A 16,071-nucleotide genomic window follows, 5' to 3' on the forward strand; every position below is an offset into this window, starting at 1 on the left:
AAAATGTGAACACAGTGCTTTATAAACATTTAGAAGGGAAATAATCATATCAACCTACCTTAGATGGACTTACATTCAGAAACTAGTCTTATATGTCTATTGCCAGTATAAGGTACAAGTCTTAACAAGATGGTAGGGTAATTGTTCTTTGTTATCTTCACTTTAACTTAAAGGCATGCTTTCAATTGAATATTACATTCTGAATCCATTACTAAATATATCTCTAGAAGTTTTGGTAAAGGACAGGTGAACAAAGAGCTTTATGAATGGCACTCAAGAGCAGAAGAATGCTATCATTTTAAATTAAAAAGTCATGTTGTAATCAGTTATTTGTAAAAGGATTTGAACCAACATTTTTATTCGAATGGCTGTGTTTGCTGTAATACTGAACTCTCGAGACCTGCAGTAGCCTTTGCAGGTTCTTACCTTTAAGTTCAAGTTTTTAAATACGTTTTAAATAAGTTTTTCTAAGGTCTATATCTTGGCACTCATATCAACCAACTTTTTAAAGGATAAAACAAGCATTATCAAACTGATAATAAGAATTATCAAAATAATAATTAACATGTCAATCCCAGTTAAGTTGATTATCCCTTCATTTAATTGTTTCATTTTTAAACCATCCATTGTATAATCATACAGGGACTCTATTGGGGTAAAAGCTGAAAGATCAGAGAGGCAGAGCAGCAAGCTACCCTTCGAAATCTTTCCCCAAATGATCATGAGTTCCTGTTTCCTCATGCCTTATATACCTTTTTGTGTCCTGCCATATTACTTCCTGGTATTAAAGGCGTATGTGTTTCCCAATACTGGAATTGAAGGTGTGTGCTACCACTACCTGGCTCTGTTTCCAGTGTAGTTTTAAACTCACAGAGATCCAGATAGATTTCAGCCTCCCAAGTGATAAGATTAAGGGTGTGGCTACCACTGTCTGGCCTCTGTGTCTTACCTAGTGGCTGGCTCTGTCCTCTGATCCCTAGATAAGTTTTATTGGGGTACACAATATATAACCACATGGTCTTGGGCCAGGGACTTTGAGGAGGGGTTCTTTCAGATCCTGAGAACCCACCCCTTCCTACTACATGGAGCTATGGTTATCATTCCCAAGGCCACTGTGGGCTTAATCAATAATATTCTTGAGTTCCGCTATATTCCTCTTTTGTTACAATGTTTGATTAGCCTCCTTCTGAGTTTATCCTACTATATTTGCTGACTTCATAGATATCTCCAGTTTGCTTACATTTCTCCCATGGAAGTAGTGTTCAAGGTGCTATTCTTCTTATGAAGTTTACTTCGCATAAGACATAACTTCTGCAAAACCCCACATCTAGCTTTTAGCTTTTATACCTTCTGCTTTTCTTGTCTTTCTCATTCCCTGGTACTTGTTCTTTAGGACCTTGTCACTGAAGAATGACCTGCTGTTTCAGGACACTGGTGTACTTAAGAAACAATTCTGGGGGCTGGAGAGATGGTTCAGAGGTTAAGAGCATTGGCTGCTCTTCTAGAGATCCTGAGTTCAATTTCCAGCAACCACATGGTGGCTCACAGCCATCTATAATAAGATCTGGTGCCTTCTTATGGTATGCAGACATATGTGCAGGCAAAACACTCTATATATAATAAATAAATCTTAAAAAGGAAAAAAAGAAACAATTCTGGTAATATCTTTGCTGTGTAAGTCTCCCATTTGCCTAAGTGAGTAGACTTGCAGTGTATTTGAATTGTTCAAAGTGTAACCTGGAGCCTGAACATAAGAGACACTTAAGGATAAGAGCATATGTATATGGAGTATTACTCAACTGTTAAAAAAAAATGACATCATGAAATTTACAGGCAATAGTCGGAAATAGAGAAAAAACATGCCTGAGAGAGAAAATTCTGATCCAGAAAAAGAAACATGATATTTAATCACTAATAAGTGGATATTAGCTTTAAGTAAAGGATAATCACATGACAATCCACAGGCTGAGAGACTAAGTAATATGGAGGGCTCTAGGAGGACACATAAACAAGATGTTTTTCATCATCATCTGACATAGGCCTTTTTGACCTGGGAAAGATATAATTGAATGAATAAAAACCTCCCATATATGAAGATATATATATATGAACCCTTGTCTCTCATTCATGGCTTTCTTTGTGGTTCTTATGGAATCTTTAGTAGGAGGAGCTTTTCTGGGTGACATTCCTCATTGGGGATGTGGTTTGAGTATGCATAGTGTTACCCTATCTTCTTTTCCTGTGTCTACTTTCTTGTGATTGAAATTTATTAGCCAGCTTCCTTCTCATGCTGTCATGGATAAGCCACCATTATAGATTTATTCCTAAATAACATAATGTACAGTAGAAGCTATTGTTTTTCATTACTAAGCTACTTTGAAAACCAGTTTTTATTCATTTCTTTGTTGTTTTGTTCTTATTTTTGTTTTTGAAAACAAGTTTTCTTTGTATAGCAGTCTGTCCTGAAAATAGTTCTTGAGTCCAAGCTGGCCTCAAACAGAGATCTGGCTATCTCTGCCTTTTAGTGCTGATATTAAGTATGGGCCAACATGCCCATTATTGGCTGGTGGACCCAGAATGTAGGTTTTTATACATGCCAAGCATATACTGTTGTGCTGAGCTTTACCAACATCTTGACTTTTAAACTTTAGCAGAGGTAACTTTTCTCCTTGGATGGCCTATATTCACAAATATTAAAAGTTCTTATTAATAAAAACAAACCTGGAGCCAGGTATTGGGGTGGATGCTGGAAGATCAGAGAAGCAGAACAAGTCACAGCTAACCTCACCTTGCCAACTTGTCAGCTGATCCTGTTTCCTCAGACTGGAGTCCTCTGAGTCCTCATCCAAATGGATCTCAGCTGAACTGCTACTCACAGCCTTACAGCTTAACCAGCCTAGTTCCTGCTCCTCACACTTATATACCTTTGTGCTCCCTGTCATCATGTCCTAGGATTAAAGGCATGAGTCACCATGCCTGGCTCTTTCCAGTGTGGCTTTGAACTCACAGAGATGCGGATGGATCTCTGCTTCCCAAGTGATAGGATTAAAGGCTTGTGTGCCACCATTTTCTGGCCTCTATGTCTTTCTAGTGGCTGTTCTGTCCTCTGACCCCAGATAAGTTTATTAGGATGCACAATATACTGGGGGACACAATATATCACCACATGGAGGGTCATGTGTCTTTACATTGCAGGAGTGACATTCTTCCTACTTGTGTATGTTTTGAAATTTTTTTATAAATATGAGTATTTTGCCTGTATGCAAGGATATGCACCCTATGTGTGTCTGGTGCTCCTAGTAGGCAGAAGATGGTCTCAGAACCCCTGAAATTGGAGTTATGGATAGTTGTGAGCTATGTAAGTACTTTCAGTTGAACCTATCTCCTCTACAAGATCAGAAAGTGCTGGTAACTTCTGAGTCATCTCTCCAACCATGTTTTTTTTTTTTTTTAACTTACATTACAATGCTTATATTTTCATCCGTGCATCTCTAATGGGTTAAACATGTATTCCCTTTTAAGAAGCTCTTATTAATATTACAGTTTTAACTGTGATACTTCAAGTTTCTGGGAGATGAATTACAGAGCCAGAATGAATGCATCTCTCTTTGTAGGAACATCAGTGAAATCTTTTTTGTTTCTTTGGTTGATTAGGGTTTTTTTTTTTTTTTTTTTGGTTGGGCAGAGTCCACAAATGTACCACTGGCTATCTTGAACTCATTCCATAGACCAGGCTGGACTCCAGCTGAATGAGATTCACTGCCTTTGCCTCCTGTGTGCTCAAGTTAAAGGCATGGGGTTTGCCCATATTTCTTTGTAGTTAGTAATTGTTAATACATTTTCTATGACGTATACTTAGTACTCTTGATTTGTTTGTCTCTGTATGTCTGTTAATAGTCATTTCTCTTGGAAGGGTAAATCCTATTCAAAGGGCCAAGAAATGCCATGTGCGAACCTCCTTTTCAATTTCTTTCTAAACCGACTTGAGGATTATGTTATAACTTCTCTGTCATGGAATAAGTGTGGCAAGCACCAAAATTATACAAATATATTGTGAAAGAAATATACATTTACACTGTAATCATTATCACTCTTTCTGTTGTACACATGTGTGGGATAATTTAGAATGCAGTGACCTATGATGATGTGCATGTCGACTTTACTTGGGACGAGTGGGCTTTGCTGGATCCTTCCCAGAAGAGTCTCTACAAAAATGTGATGCTGGAGACCTACAGGAACCTCACTGCTATAGGTAAGACTGTGAATTTTTGTTCAATTTTTATAATAAGGGGACAACTGTTTGATGCTCTTCTGTAATTTGTATTGATAAAGGGGAAGACTTGGTAAATAAGTCAGGCATGGTTTTTAGGTTTACTGGATATAGTAACTTAAATTTTGCATAATTTCCAATAATATATCATCCATTTTCTGTTACCATATTTTAGGCTACAAATGGGAAGAACATAATATTAATGAAAAATTTCAAAGATCTAGAAGAAACAGAAGGTAATTTTCATGTGCAAGCTAATATAAATATCCCACAGAAGAATTTCTTCCTTTTTTTCATTATTAAAAAATTTTCTGTTCATTTTACATACCAACCTCAGATGCCCCTCTCCTCCCTCCTCCTGCCTCCTAACGTTCCCCAACACCCACCCCCCATTCCCACCTCCTCCATGGCAAGGTCACCCATGGGGAGTCAGCAGAGCCTGGTACATCAGTTGAGGCAGGTTCAAGCCACTCCCCCTGCACCAAGGCTGTGGAAGGTATCCCACCATAGGCACTGAGCTCCAAAAGGCCTACTCTTATACCAGGGCACCAGGGATGGATGCTGATCCCACTGACAGGGACCCCTTAAGCAGGTCAAGCTAAAGACTGTCTCGCCTTTGCAGAAGGCCTAGTACAGTCCCATGGAGGCTCTATAGCTACTGGTTCACAGTTCATGAGTTCCCACTAGTTTAGTTTGGTTATCTCTGTACATTTCCCCATCATGATCTTGATGCCCTTTGCTCATAGAATCACTCTTCTCTCTCTTCAACTGGACTCCTGGAGCTCGGCCTGGTGCTTGCTATGGAACTCTGCATCTGCTTCCATCAGTTACTGGATGAAGGCTCTATGATGACAGGGTATTCACCAATCTGATTACCAGAGTAGGCACCCGCTCCACTATTGCTAGTAGTTCTAAGGTGGGGTCATCCTTGTAGATTCCTGTGAAATTCCCTAGCACCCTGTTGCTCCCTATTCCCATGATATCTTCCTCTATCATGGTATCTCTTTCCTTGCTCTCCCACTCTGTCCCTGTTCCAGGTTGACTATCCCATTCCCTTATGTTCTCAACCCCCATCACCTTCCCTCCATTGCCCCCCACACTCCCACATTGCTCATGAAGATCTCATCTATTTCCCCTTCCCAAGGTGATCCATGTGTCCCTCCTAAGGTTCTCCTTGATAGCTAGCTTCTCTGGAGCTGTGAGTTGTAGTATGATTATCCTTTGCTTTATATCTAGTATCCACTTATGAATACCAAGACAGGGCTTCTTTGTGTAACAGTCCTGGCTCTCCTGGAACTCTCTTTGTAGACCAGGCTGGCCTTGAACTCACAGAAGAATTTGAATGGTCCTACAAGTTTTAAGGAAAAGCAGCAGTGTAAATAAGCAAAACTTTACGTGTATTGATGATTGCTAAATTCTCACAACGCCATGTACCTCAATATCAGGCAGCTGATCTGTGTTTTCAAAGCATTCCTTTAAGAAAGAAGACAATGAAACAATTCTGTAACAGATAGCACCATTTTAATCATAGCTTCATGAGAGCTAGGGTGTAGAACTGTCACTCCATTTAGTTCCATATAGCAAAAGGTATAACTGTTGATTGGATGATAAGCATATGTCCAAAATCTTCTAATAAGGAAGTAAGTACTCTATGGTAAAGCTAGTGAGTTACCAAAGTTTACTGAGAGGGCCAGTTTATTAGAGTTAAAAGGTTGTTGTGGAGAAACTTGAATACTTATACCATATATCTATGAGGAACAAAAAAATAAATTGTGTGACTATAATATGGAAACTTTATATTTGTTATTCTTTCTTTAATGGAATATCATATGTCACTCAGGAAACAGGGCAAGTGCACATATATGATAGGAAAGAAGCAATGTACCTCTCTTTTTCCCAGAACAATGAGAAGATTTGTAGTAGTCTCCACTTTGAGTGGCCTTTCTGAATGTGACATAAGTTTACAATTAATTGTTTTTCAAACCTCACTGGAAATACATCAGCAAACTCTACCACAGGAAAGCCCTTTAAGTATGACATGTGTAAATTCTTTTGTTCATCCTAGTTCACTTTGCAAATATAGTTTGACTCACAGTACAGGAAAATATTTTTTTTTAAGATTTATTTATTATATATACATCATTCTGTCTGCATGTGTCCTTGCAGGCCAGAAGAGGGCACCAGATCTCATTACAGGTGATTTTGAGCCACCATGTGGTTGCTGGGAGTTGAACTCAGGACCTCTGGAAGAACAGTCTGTGCTCTAAACCACTGAGCCATCTCTCCAGCCCAGGAAAATATTTTGAATGTAGTCAGTATGGTAAAGCTCTGAGTTCTTCCAATTCTTTTCATTTATATGAAAAAACTCATATGGAAAAGGATGTTATGAAAGTGAGTCATGTACTTAAGACCCTAACCATCATGGGTATCTTCAAACAACCAAAAGAACCCATAATAAGAGGAACCCAAGTGGTAAAACCTTATTATCTGACTCCTCTTTGCTATTAGACCAAACTGTAAAATTACATCATTCAGATAAAAACCTTCATCAGAGTAATGAGTTTGTTAAAGCATTTACATGTGCCAATTATCTTCACAGGCATGAAAGAAGTCACACTGGAGAGAAATCCTATGAATGCAATCAATGTGGTAAAGCCTTCTCACAGCAGAGCAATCTCCAAATACACAGAAGAACTCATACTCAAGAGAAACCCTATGAATGTAATCATTGTGGGAAAGCCTTTGCCCGTTACACTCATCTTCAAAGCCATAAAAGAATTCATACTGGAGAGAAACCCTATGTATGTAATCAGTGTGGTAAAGCTTTTTCACAACAGAGTCATCTCCAAGTTCATACAACAATTCATACTGGAGTGAAACCTTATGAATGTAATCAGTGTGGGAAAGCTTTTGCATGTTACAGTTATCTTCAAAGTCATAAAATAATTCATACTGGAGAGAAACTCTATGAATGTAATCAGTGTGGGAAAGCTTTTGCACGTAACAGTAATCTTGAAAGGCATAAAATAACTCATACAGGAGTAAAACCATATGAATGTAATCAATGTGGGAAAGCCTTTTCTCGACAGAGTTATCTCCAAATACATAAAAGAACCCATACTGGAGAGAAACCCTATGAATGTAATCAATGTGGGAAGGCCTTTTCACGACAGAGTTATCTCCAAATACATAAAAGAACCCATACCGGAGAGAAACCCTATGGATGTAAGCAATGTGGTAAATCTTTTGCAGATTACACTTACATTAGAGTACATGAAAAAATTCACACTGGAGTGAAACTATATGAATGTAATCAGTGTGGGAAAGCCTTTTCACAACAGGGTTATCTCCAAGTTCATAAAAGAATTCACACTGGCGAGAAACCCTATGAATGTAATCAATGTGGAAAAACTTTTGCACGTCACAGAAATCTTCAAAGACATAAAAGAATTCATATTGGACAGAAGCCCTATGAATGTAATTAATGTGAGAAAACCTTTTCACAAGAGAATCATCTCCAAGTTCATAAAAAAACTCATCTGGGAGAGAAAACCTAAATCTAAGCAACCTGGTAAAGCTTTTGCATGTCACAGTTACCTCAAAGGCATGAAAGAATTCATATTGGAGAGTAACCCTATGAGTGTAATCAGTGTCATAAAGTCTTTGCATTTCACCATAATCTTTGAAACCATGAAAGAGTTCATCAAGGAATAAAACCTGTAGCGTTTAATCAATCTGTTAAAGTCTTCATATATTAGAGCAGTTTTTGAGGACACAAAAGAACTAACACTGAAGGGGAATCTGTGAGTATAAAGGATTTGGTAAGATCTTTAGCCAACAAGCTTACATTTAGTTACTCAAGGTTATTCATTGAGATAAAATCTGACAAGTGTCAACAATCTGTTCAAGCATTAAAATCTCCTTTTTTATTTTGTTTTCCCCTACTAACTCATGGATAAAAGCCCTGTGGATTTAATTAGTAAGGCAACCTTTTAGATATCATACTTTTCTTCAATTAAATAAAATAACTCATCCAGGAGTAAAACTTTATGGATGTATACTAGTCTTTTCCTGTGATAAAACACAATGTCTAAGGCAACTTAAAAAAAAGAGCTTAATTTGGCTTATGGTTCCAAAGCAAAACAAGTTCATCAAGAGAGGCTTGGCAACAAGTGTCAGAAATAACAGCTAAAGCAGGAAGCTCAGAGCTTACATGAAACAGGGAGCAGAGAGTGGGAACTGGAAGTGGTGTGAGGATTTTAATATCTCAAAATCCATCACCAGTGTCATATTTCCTAAACTTTTCCAAATGATACCAATAACTGAGAAGTATTGATTCTCTGACTTTTAAGCCTGCCTGGTTGCTTTCTGTTATATGAACCAATTCAAGATAAAGAAAAAATTCTGTAGGTAAGCCTTTAGATGCTTCAACATCTGGGTTACAGGCATGAATGCTTACACAAGAAAAATAGTCCTGAGTGGAAATGATTAATGATTCACTTTAATTTTTATTTTGTTATGTTAGTGTGTCTTTGGATAGATGCATGTGCTTGGTAGTTCCCAAGAAGGGTAGACCCTGTAGTCTTCTTGAATTTCTAGCTGAAATTACAGGAAGTTGTCAAAAACCTCACTGGATTCTGAGCAGGAACTTTTCTTCACTGCTTGGCCCTGTCTTTATCCCTGTAAATATTTTAAAGCTTTTATATATCATCTGGACATTAGGAAATAGGGAAGAATTCATATACGAGAGAAATCCTGGACATGTAAACAATATGGTAAAGCCTTTAGACATCAGAATTGTCTTCCGTTTCAAGAGAAAAAAATCTTGTTTCATCTCTTTGTTACAGAAGATGCCTTGAAGCAAATAAATTGTTTACTATCTTCACTAAACTCTGATGGTAGAGGTCACAGTAATGTGGTTTGTATTTTGAAACTTTTGGAGTAGGTATTGAAATGTTCTGTATATGTGGCAAATTCACTTACTGAAGTTTATTTGGTGGTTCATATATTCCTTCTTTCACCTCTGTTCATCTTCTCTTGTGCTTTGACTTGATGATGGGTATTTTTTTGTTGAAATGTTTAGAATGAGATGCCTATCATCTAAGGGGTCCCTTGTTTATTTAAATATCTTGCAGTGTATGATCATAATTTTCAAGTAAAGATGTCTATGAAAGGGTGGTGGGTTTTTGTTCCTGATTTTGTTTTTCACACTTTCACAAATTCTCTTTAGATGTTTGTTATTTAACATGTTTGTTGTGGATGTCAGTAATTCATCAGCGCTACATTTGAACTCATGATTCTCATGTGTCAGCCTCCTGAGTACAAGTCCAAGTGTAGAAGATATACCCCTAATATGTCCTGTTTTGGCAATGCATTTTAACAATGTTAATGTTAATGTTAATAGAAAACAATATAAGAAACACTGAATACCTCATGTGTGTATCCAAAGCAGCATTTTCATCTGTCTGGTAGAGATACAAGAAAGTAAAATAATCAGCAATCAACTGTATATCTCATAGCATAACTTGATGTGCTATGTATATGTATATATTTTTTACATTCCTGCCTCTTCATGATCTAGTTTTTCCATATGCCACTCCATCTTGAAGTATTGTCTCCTAAAGGAATTATCTAGAGATGTAAGACAAGACATTTGTTTTCTGAAATGCATTTCTGTTATGTGTGGGTGGGTATAATGTATAATATGGGTTTGAATGGGTGACAGATATGTTGGGACCAGAACAAAACTTTGTGGGGTTTCTTTTGGCCCTCTTCAAATGGTGATCAAGGTCAGGTTACCAGCCTTGCATACCAGAGTAACTTTTTCCTAATGAGGCATCTCACTAGTGCTCAAATAAGGATAGTAGAAACAATGCATCAGTATTCCTATTCAAATTGTAAACATGTTGTCATCTAAGGATTGAGGAATACAGTGTAATTTGAATAATGAATTCTACTTGCACAAAGATATATTTATATTGCCATCTTTTTTATTGTGTTAGTTTATTATGAGGACTAGACACTTGTTGATAACACTTTCTCAGAACCACAAATGAATGCCAGAGAATTGTCTCAGTGTGTAAAGGTTTCTACTAAGTCTAACTAAACCTAAGGACCTGTGTTTACTCTGTGATACCCACACTATTCCTGCAAGTTTTTCTCTTTTTCTATACTTGGGCTCTTGCATGTGCACAGCCAAACACTAGCACAGAGAAAAATAATTTTTGAACCCACATGAGGCCAGTAAGGTCACTTGTATCCAAACTTGACTACCTACGTTTGATTACTAGAATTCCCATAGAATAGTAATTGACAACTGTAAGTTATCTTGTTAGTTTTACATGCATACCATGGCACAAGTGTATACACACAGTTAAAAGTTTAAAAAGTTTAAATTAACAAAATAAAGAAAATAACCAAAATATTGAGAACATATGAAATGGTTTACCAATTGAAATTAATGCATTGTCAAATTTTAAGATTTACTTTTCCTCAAAACCATGATGGTTCCTGTTTAAAGTTTACATTATCATTTCATTCTCTGATTCAAATGTCAAAGAAGAGAAAGATCCATAACTCAAATTACAGAAATTTTTAATATATTCTAACTAGACTGATCTCTACTAAACAAAACCTCATTGTCTGTACTCACATCAGGAGAAGTGTGTTAACCATGTCAATAAGAAGCAATGTGGAGAATTCACTCACAGAGGGCTAGATATCCATTGAATCCTTCAATGACCATGTAGCAGGGGCTTTCATTACTTTCAATTGATAGATAACAGAAGGAGTAATGGAGCATTATAATCATATATTTGTAGGTGGAGAGTTGGCTCAGTAATACTGGTCATGTTAGATACTCAAGTTTGGTACCTAGCACCCACAGCAGCTGGTTCATACTATCTATAATTGCAGGTCCAGGAGATATGGTGTGCTCTGTTTGCCTCCTTGGACACTAGGTATGCAAATGATGTAAATAGAGATACATGTGACTTTATATTGTAAAAAAGGTTTTCTTCATGTAAATGTTATTGTCTAATTCAAATTTAATTTAGGAGTATAAATTTTGCTAATGTGTGTACCAGTTGAATGCCAGGTACCAGTGGTGGCCAGAAGATTGTATTAGCTCCCTCATGACTGAAGCTACAGACAGGTGTGAGCTGTCTTGTGTGTGCTGGTAAACAAAGACAGACCCTCTGGACAAAAAAATCCAGTGTTCTTAGTTGCTGAGCCATCTATTCAGCCCTATATACATATCATTAATAGCAGTAAGATGTAAATGGCTGTTTTTCAGTTCATCTTTACCTCAGCCCTGATGATCCAGAAGAAATAAAAATGGATAACATCAGAGATTAACTTAACTTGGTGTTTTGAAATTTTTCTGAGCCAAAATCTCCAAAAAATGAGGGAAGAATGCAAAGAATATTCAGGAGAGAATATGACAATAGAATTCATAAAGTGTCTGACCATTTGACAAAAGCCACAAGACTGAGTTTATCTCAAACATGAAAAATAGGCAGCAATTGGAACCCATAAGGACATAGATCAGGTGTTCCCCAGTGTATGGCTCCTTAATGGAGAAAAATTATTTGTAGGCATGAAGGTAGACTTGTCTAAAAGCGAGTGTATTCTGCTTCCCTGCTGCCTGTGAATAGACTAGAAAAAGTAAAGAAAAACATTGTTTTAGTGCATGATTGGGAAAAAGCAGACAGCAAACATGGACCAAAGGATTCCTTAGAGAAAAAATCTTGGAGATTTCAGGTGGCAAGCTGGGGCTACACATTATGTCCCAGCATAGCTTCGATCTCTGGCCTGTAGCTGTAAACTTGCCTGCTAGCAACAGCTTTTTTTTTAGCATCAATTTCTTTTGGTTCTGGTAGAGCCTTTGCTTTCCCAAGACTGGTGGTTCTAGTCTGATGCAAATTTTACATGAGCCTTCAAAACCTAACCATTTAAAAGTGCCAGATTCCTTTAATGCCTTGTCAGTTTTGGAGGCACATGCTCAGAAAATTTACTTCCCTCTTGAAGCCATTGAATATATTAGATAATGAAATGTGTCAAAAAATAAATCAAAGCTAACACACACCATTGTAGTCTGGTGTCACCTCTTTAGTATAAATGGGATAATCCCCTGAGGGCTAAGTGGCAGCAGGAAAATATGGATGTCTCCATTTTGTTTTACACAGCAGTAACCAAGAAGTCACATGGCATTGACATTTATCATGAAACCATTAGCAAAGATGGTTAGTTCACATGGCTGCTTTCATTGTGATGAGGTCACCAGCCAAGTGGGAGCAAAACACTTGGTTCCTTTTTGCTCAAGGTTAACTCAGCTCCATGGGAAGGTGAGCCCATCCCCCATCATGCAAAATCTCTGCAGGATTCAAAAATCACAAGTTAAATGTCCATTATTGCTCCATAATCACAATCCTTTTGAGCAATTCTTAGGTTTTCTGCTTTCCATATAACTTTAGAAACAGCTTTTTCTTTAATGAATAGTTGGAAGTTTTCTTTGGTTATGTGGAATTTATGCTACAAATTGAACACATACAACATCTTAATATTGAGTCATCATGTATACAAGGATCATCAATGACTTACCATTCATTTAGTTCTTTTATTGTTTTGTGAATATGTGAAAGACTTTTAGTTCATTGCATGAAATGTACTTTGGGGCTGGACAGCATATACTCCTCTTGGGGGTGATCTGTGTTCACATCCCAAATATCCATGTTGGGAGGCTCATATGTACCTGCTACTCCAGATCCAGGATATGTGACAAACTTCTTTTCTCTTGTGTCACCTGAATATACATAAAAGACATTCTTTCTCACACACAAACATACATACAATGGAGTTCAACTGTTTTCAAAAGTGCATATGGCTCGCAACGCAACTGGAGCAAAACAAGTTGCTTTAAGTGTATATTAAAAAGCATACAAAATTTCTTTTAAAATCTGTTATCTTGCTTTTGGTTTTAAAAGATTTGCACTATAGAGAATTTCATCCAGAAATTAATCATAAGAAACATAAAATAGTGTCTAAATGATTACAAAAAAGATATAATTTCCTTTATAGTAAGAGAATGAAATAGATTTTATTAGTTAAAACTATTATCTGCAATGTTAAAACATCAGAATTATCAAGTAAGTGTCAAATTTTAAAAGAAGAGCCTCACAAACATACCATTTCTATAACTGGCAAGCAGAGTCCTAGAGTGCACAAGTGGGAGTGCTGGCCTGTGGTTTGTTTTTATTGTTGTTTTACTAAAATTCTGTACTTCTTTGTTTAAAGGACCATGATATATTTGTAGGTTTGTATCTTTTATCAGTGGTGCCCCCTCTTTCAAATGTATTTAGCTTGGTGAATATACTTAAATAAAACAAATTGTCTTTGTTAGTTGAAGAGGCCATTTTGCTTTCAATTGTAGTTTGCAACATGAATATTGTTGAGTAAGTATGCTCAGAAAGAACACATTGCCTTTTCTAGGAAAATAGGCCACTTATTTTTCAACTCTTGTTAGCAAAGTGATTAGAATAATGAGTTGCTTAGAATAAATGCACTCTATTGGCTGGGAATAGAGGCCACTTCACTTTCAACTGTATTTAGCAATGTGTAGAATAGTGAATACTGTAAAAATAAACACATTGTTTTTGTTAAGAGAATGGGCCACTTCTCTTTCAACTGTATTTAGCAGTGTGACTAGAAGAGTAAGTATGCTCAGACAAAACACAGTCTTTGCAAGAAAAACAAGCAACTTCTCTTTAAATTGTACTTAACAATGTTAATAGTGAGTATGTACAAAAGGAACACATTGTCCTTGCTAAGAGGACATTTATCTCTTTCAACTGGATTTAGCAATATAAATAGAATAGTGTGTATCCTTCAAAGAAACACATTATGTTTGCTAGGAAAAGAGGCCACGTCTCTTTCAATTCTATTCAGCAATATGAATAGAGTAGAGAGTAGACTTAGAAAAAATTCATTGTCAGTGCTAATAAAACAGGGAATTTCTTTTTCAACTGTAGTTACCAAAGTGAATAGAATAGTGAATTCATTTACAATAAACACATTGTCTTTGCTGAGAAAAGAGGGCACTTCTCTTAAACTGTACTTAGCAATGTGAATAGAACAGTGAATACATATAGAAGAAAGTATTATATTTTTTAGGAAAAGAGACCACTTCTCTTTCAAATGTATTCAGCAATGTGAATAGAATAGTGAGTACTCTTAGATGAAATGCATTGACTTTGCTAGGAAAAGGAGACATTTCTCTTTCAAGTATAGTTACCAATGTGAATAGAATAGAATACACTTAACAGAAATGCATTGTCTTTGCTAGGAAAAGAGGCCACTTCCTTTTCAACTGTATTTAGCAATATGAATAGAATACTGAGTAAGTTTAGAAGAACCAAATTATCTTTGCTATGAAATGTGGCCACTTCTCTTTCAACTGTAGCAATAGTGAGTAGAATAGTGAATACTTTTAGAAAATGCATTGTCTTTGGTAGGAAAAGAAGTCAATCCTCATTCTTCAACTGTGCTTAGCAATGTGAAAAGAATAGTGAGTACTCTTAGAAGATACATTGACTTTGCAAGTAAAAGAGTCCATTTCTTTTTCAACTGTAGCTGGCAAAGTGAATATAATAGTGTATATACTAAGAATAAATGCATTGTCTTTTCTAGGAAAGGGGGCCAATTCTCTTTCAACTGTATTCAGCAGTGAGAATGGATTTGTGACTAGGCTTAGGAAAAAAACATTGTCAATGCTTGTAAAAGAGGACATTTCTCTTTCAACTGTATCTAGCAATGTGAATAGAATAGTGTGCAAGCTTGGAAGAAACATTGTCTTTGCTAGGTAAAGAGGCCCCTTCTATTTAATTATATTAAGCAATGTGAATAGAACAGTGAGTGGACTTAGACTAAAGCATTGTCTTTTCTAAGAAAAGAGGCTGCTTCTTTTTCAACTGTATTTATCCAGGTAAATATAATAGTGAGTACATTTAAAGAAACGCATTGTCTTTGCTAGGAAGGGTGGCTACTTCTCTTTTATCTGTTTTTATCAATGTAAATAGAATAATGAGTATGCTTAGAAAAATTCATTGTCTTTGCTAGTAAAAGAGGCTACTTCTTGTTGCTGGAGGGCTTCTCTCCAGGTTCCCCAAGCCCCACAGTCCCACAATTCACTTATAAAATAATCACTCAGATGCTTATATCACTTATAAACTGTATGGCCGTGGCAGGCATCTTGCTAACTGTACTTTTATCATAAATTAACCCATTTTTATAAATCTATACCTTGCCACGTGGCTGGTGGCTTACCAGAGTCTTTACATGCTGCTTGTCCTGGCGGTGGCTGCAGTGTCTCCCTCCTCAGCCTTCGGCTTCCCTGAATTCTCCTCTCTCCTTGTCCCACCTACTTCCTGCCTGGCAACCTACTTCCTGCCTGGTCACTGGCCATCAGTGTTTTATTTATATAGAGCAATATCCACAGCACTTCCCCTTTTTTCTTTTTTTAAAAAGGAAGGTTTTAACTTTAACATGGTAAAATTACATATAACAAAACAATTATTGAGCAAGAATTATAGTTACAATATTAAAGAAGATGTCCTATCTATCTTATATTTGTGAGTTTAAGGTTTTATATCTAACTTATCTTTTATCATAACTGAGGAAATTACAACTATCTAGTTTTCAACCACATCAAAGACCTGAGAAGGAACATAATGGTACCTGAGAAATGGTAGCAAGCAACTTTCGGGAATCTTGCAAAAGTAGACCAAGACAGCTGGCAGCCTGGA

General features: G+C 36.7%; 1 protein-coding gene across 2 annotated transcripts in view; it reads left to right on the plus strand.

Annotated features, from left to right (window-relative positions):
• Nucleotides 1-16,071, plus strand: part of LOC114710602 (zinc finger protein 120-like) — a 36,326-nt gene that overhangs the window by 8,130 nt on the left and 12,125 nt on the right. The window contains exons 2-4 of one of the 2 annotated variants that reach the window (XR_005091658.1): nucleotides 4,126-4,252; nucleotides 4,446-4,506; nucleotides 6,870-7,071. Coding sequence is in view for 1 of the 2 variants with exons in the window: in XM_028894775.2 (XP_028750608.1) it covers nucleotides 4,126-4,252; nucleotides 4,446-4,506; nucleotides 6,870-7,755 (1,074 nt within the window). In the remaining variant the exon portion in view is untranslated. Of the gene's footprint in view, nucleotides 1-4,125; nucleotides 4,253-4,445; nucleotides 4,507-6,869; nucleotides 9,705-16,071 lie in introns of those variants that run through there. The other variant, XM_028894775.2, reaches the window with a different exon arrangement.

The sequence above is a fragment of the Peromyscus leucopus genome, chromosome 5 (genome assembly GCF_004664715.2).
Source record: "Peromyscus leucopus breed LL Stock chromosome 5, UCI_PerLeu_2.1, whole genome shotgun sequence".
Taxonomy (NCBI): Eukaryota; Metazoa; Chordata; class Mammalia; order Rodentia; family Cricetidae; genus Peromyscus; species Peromyscus leucopus.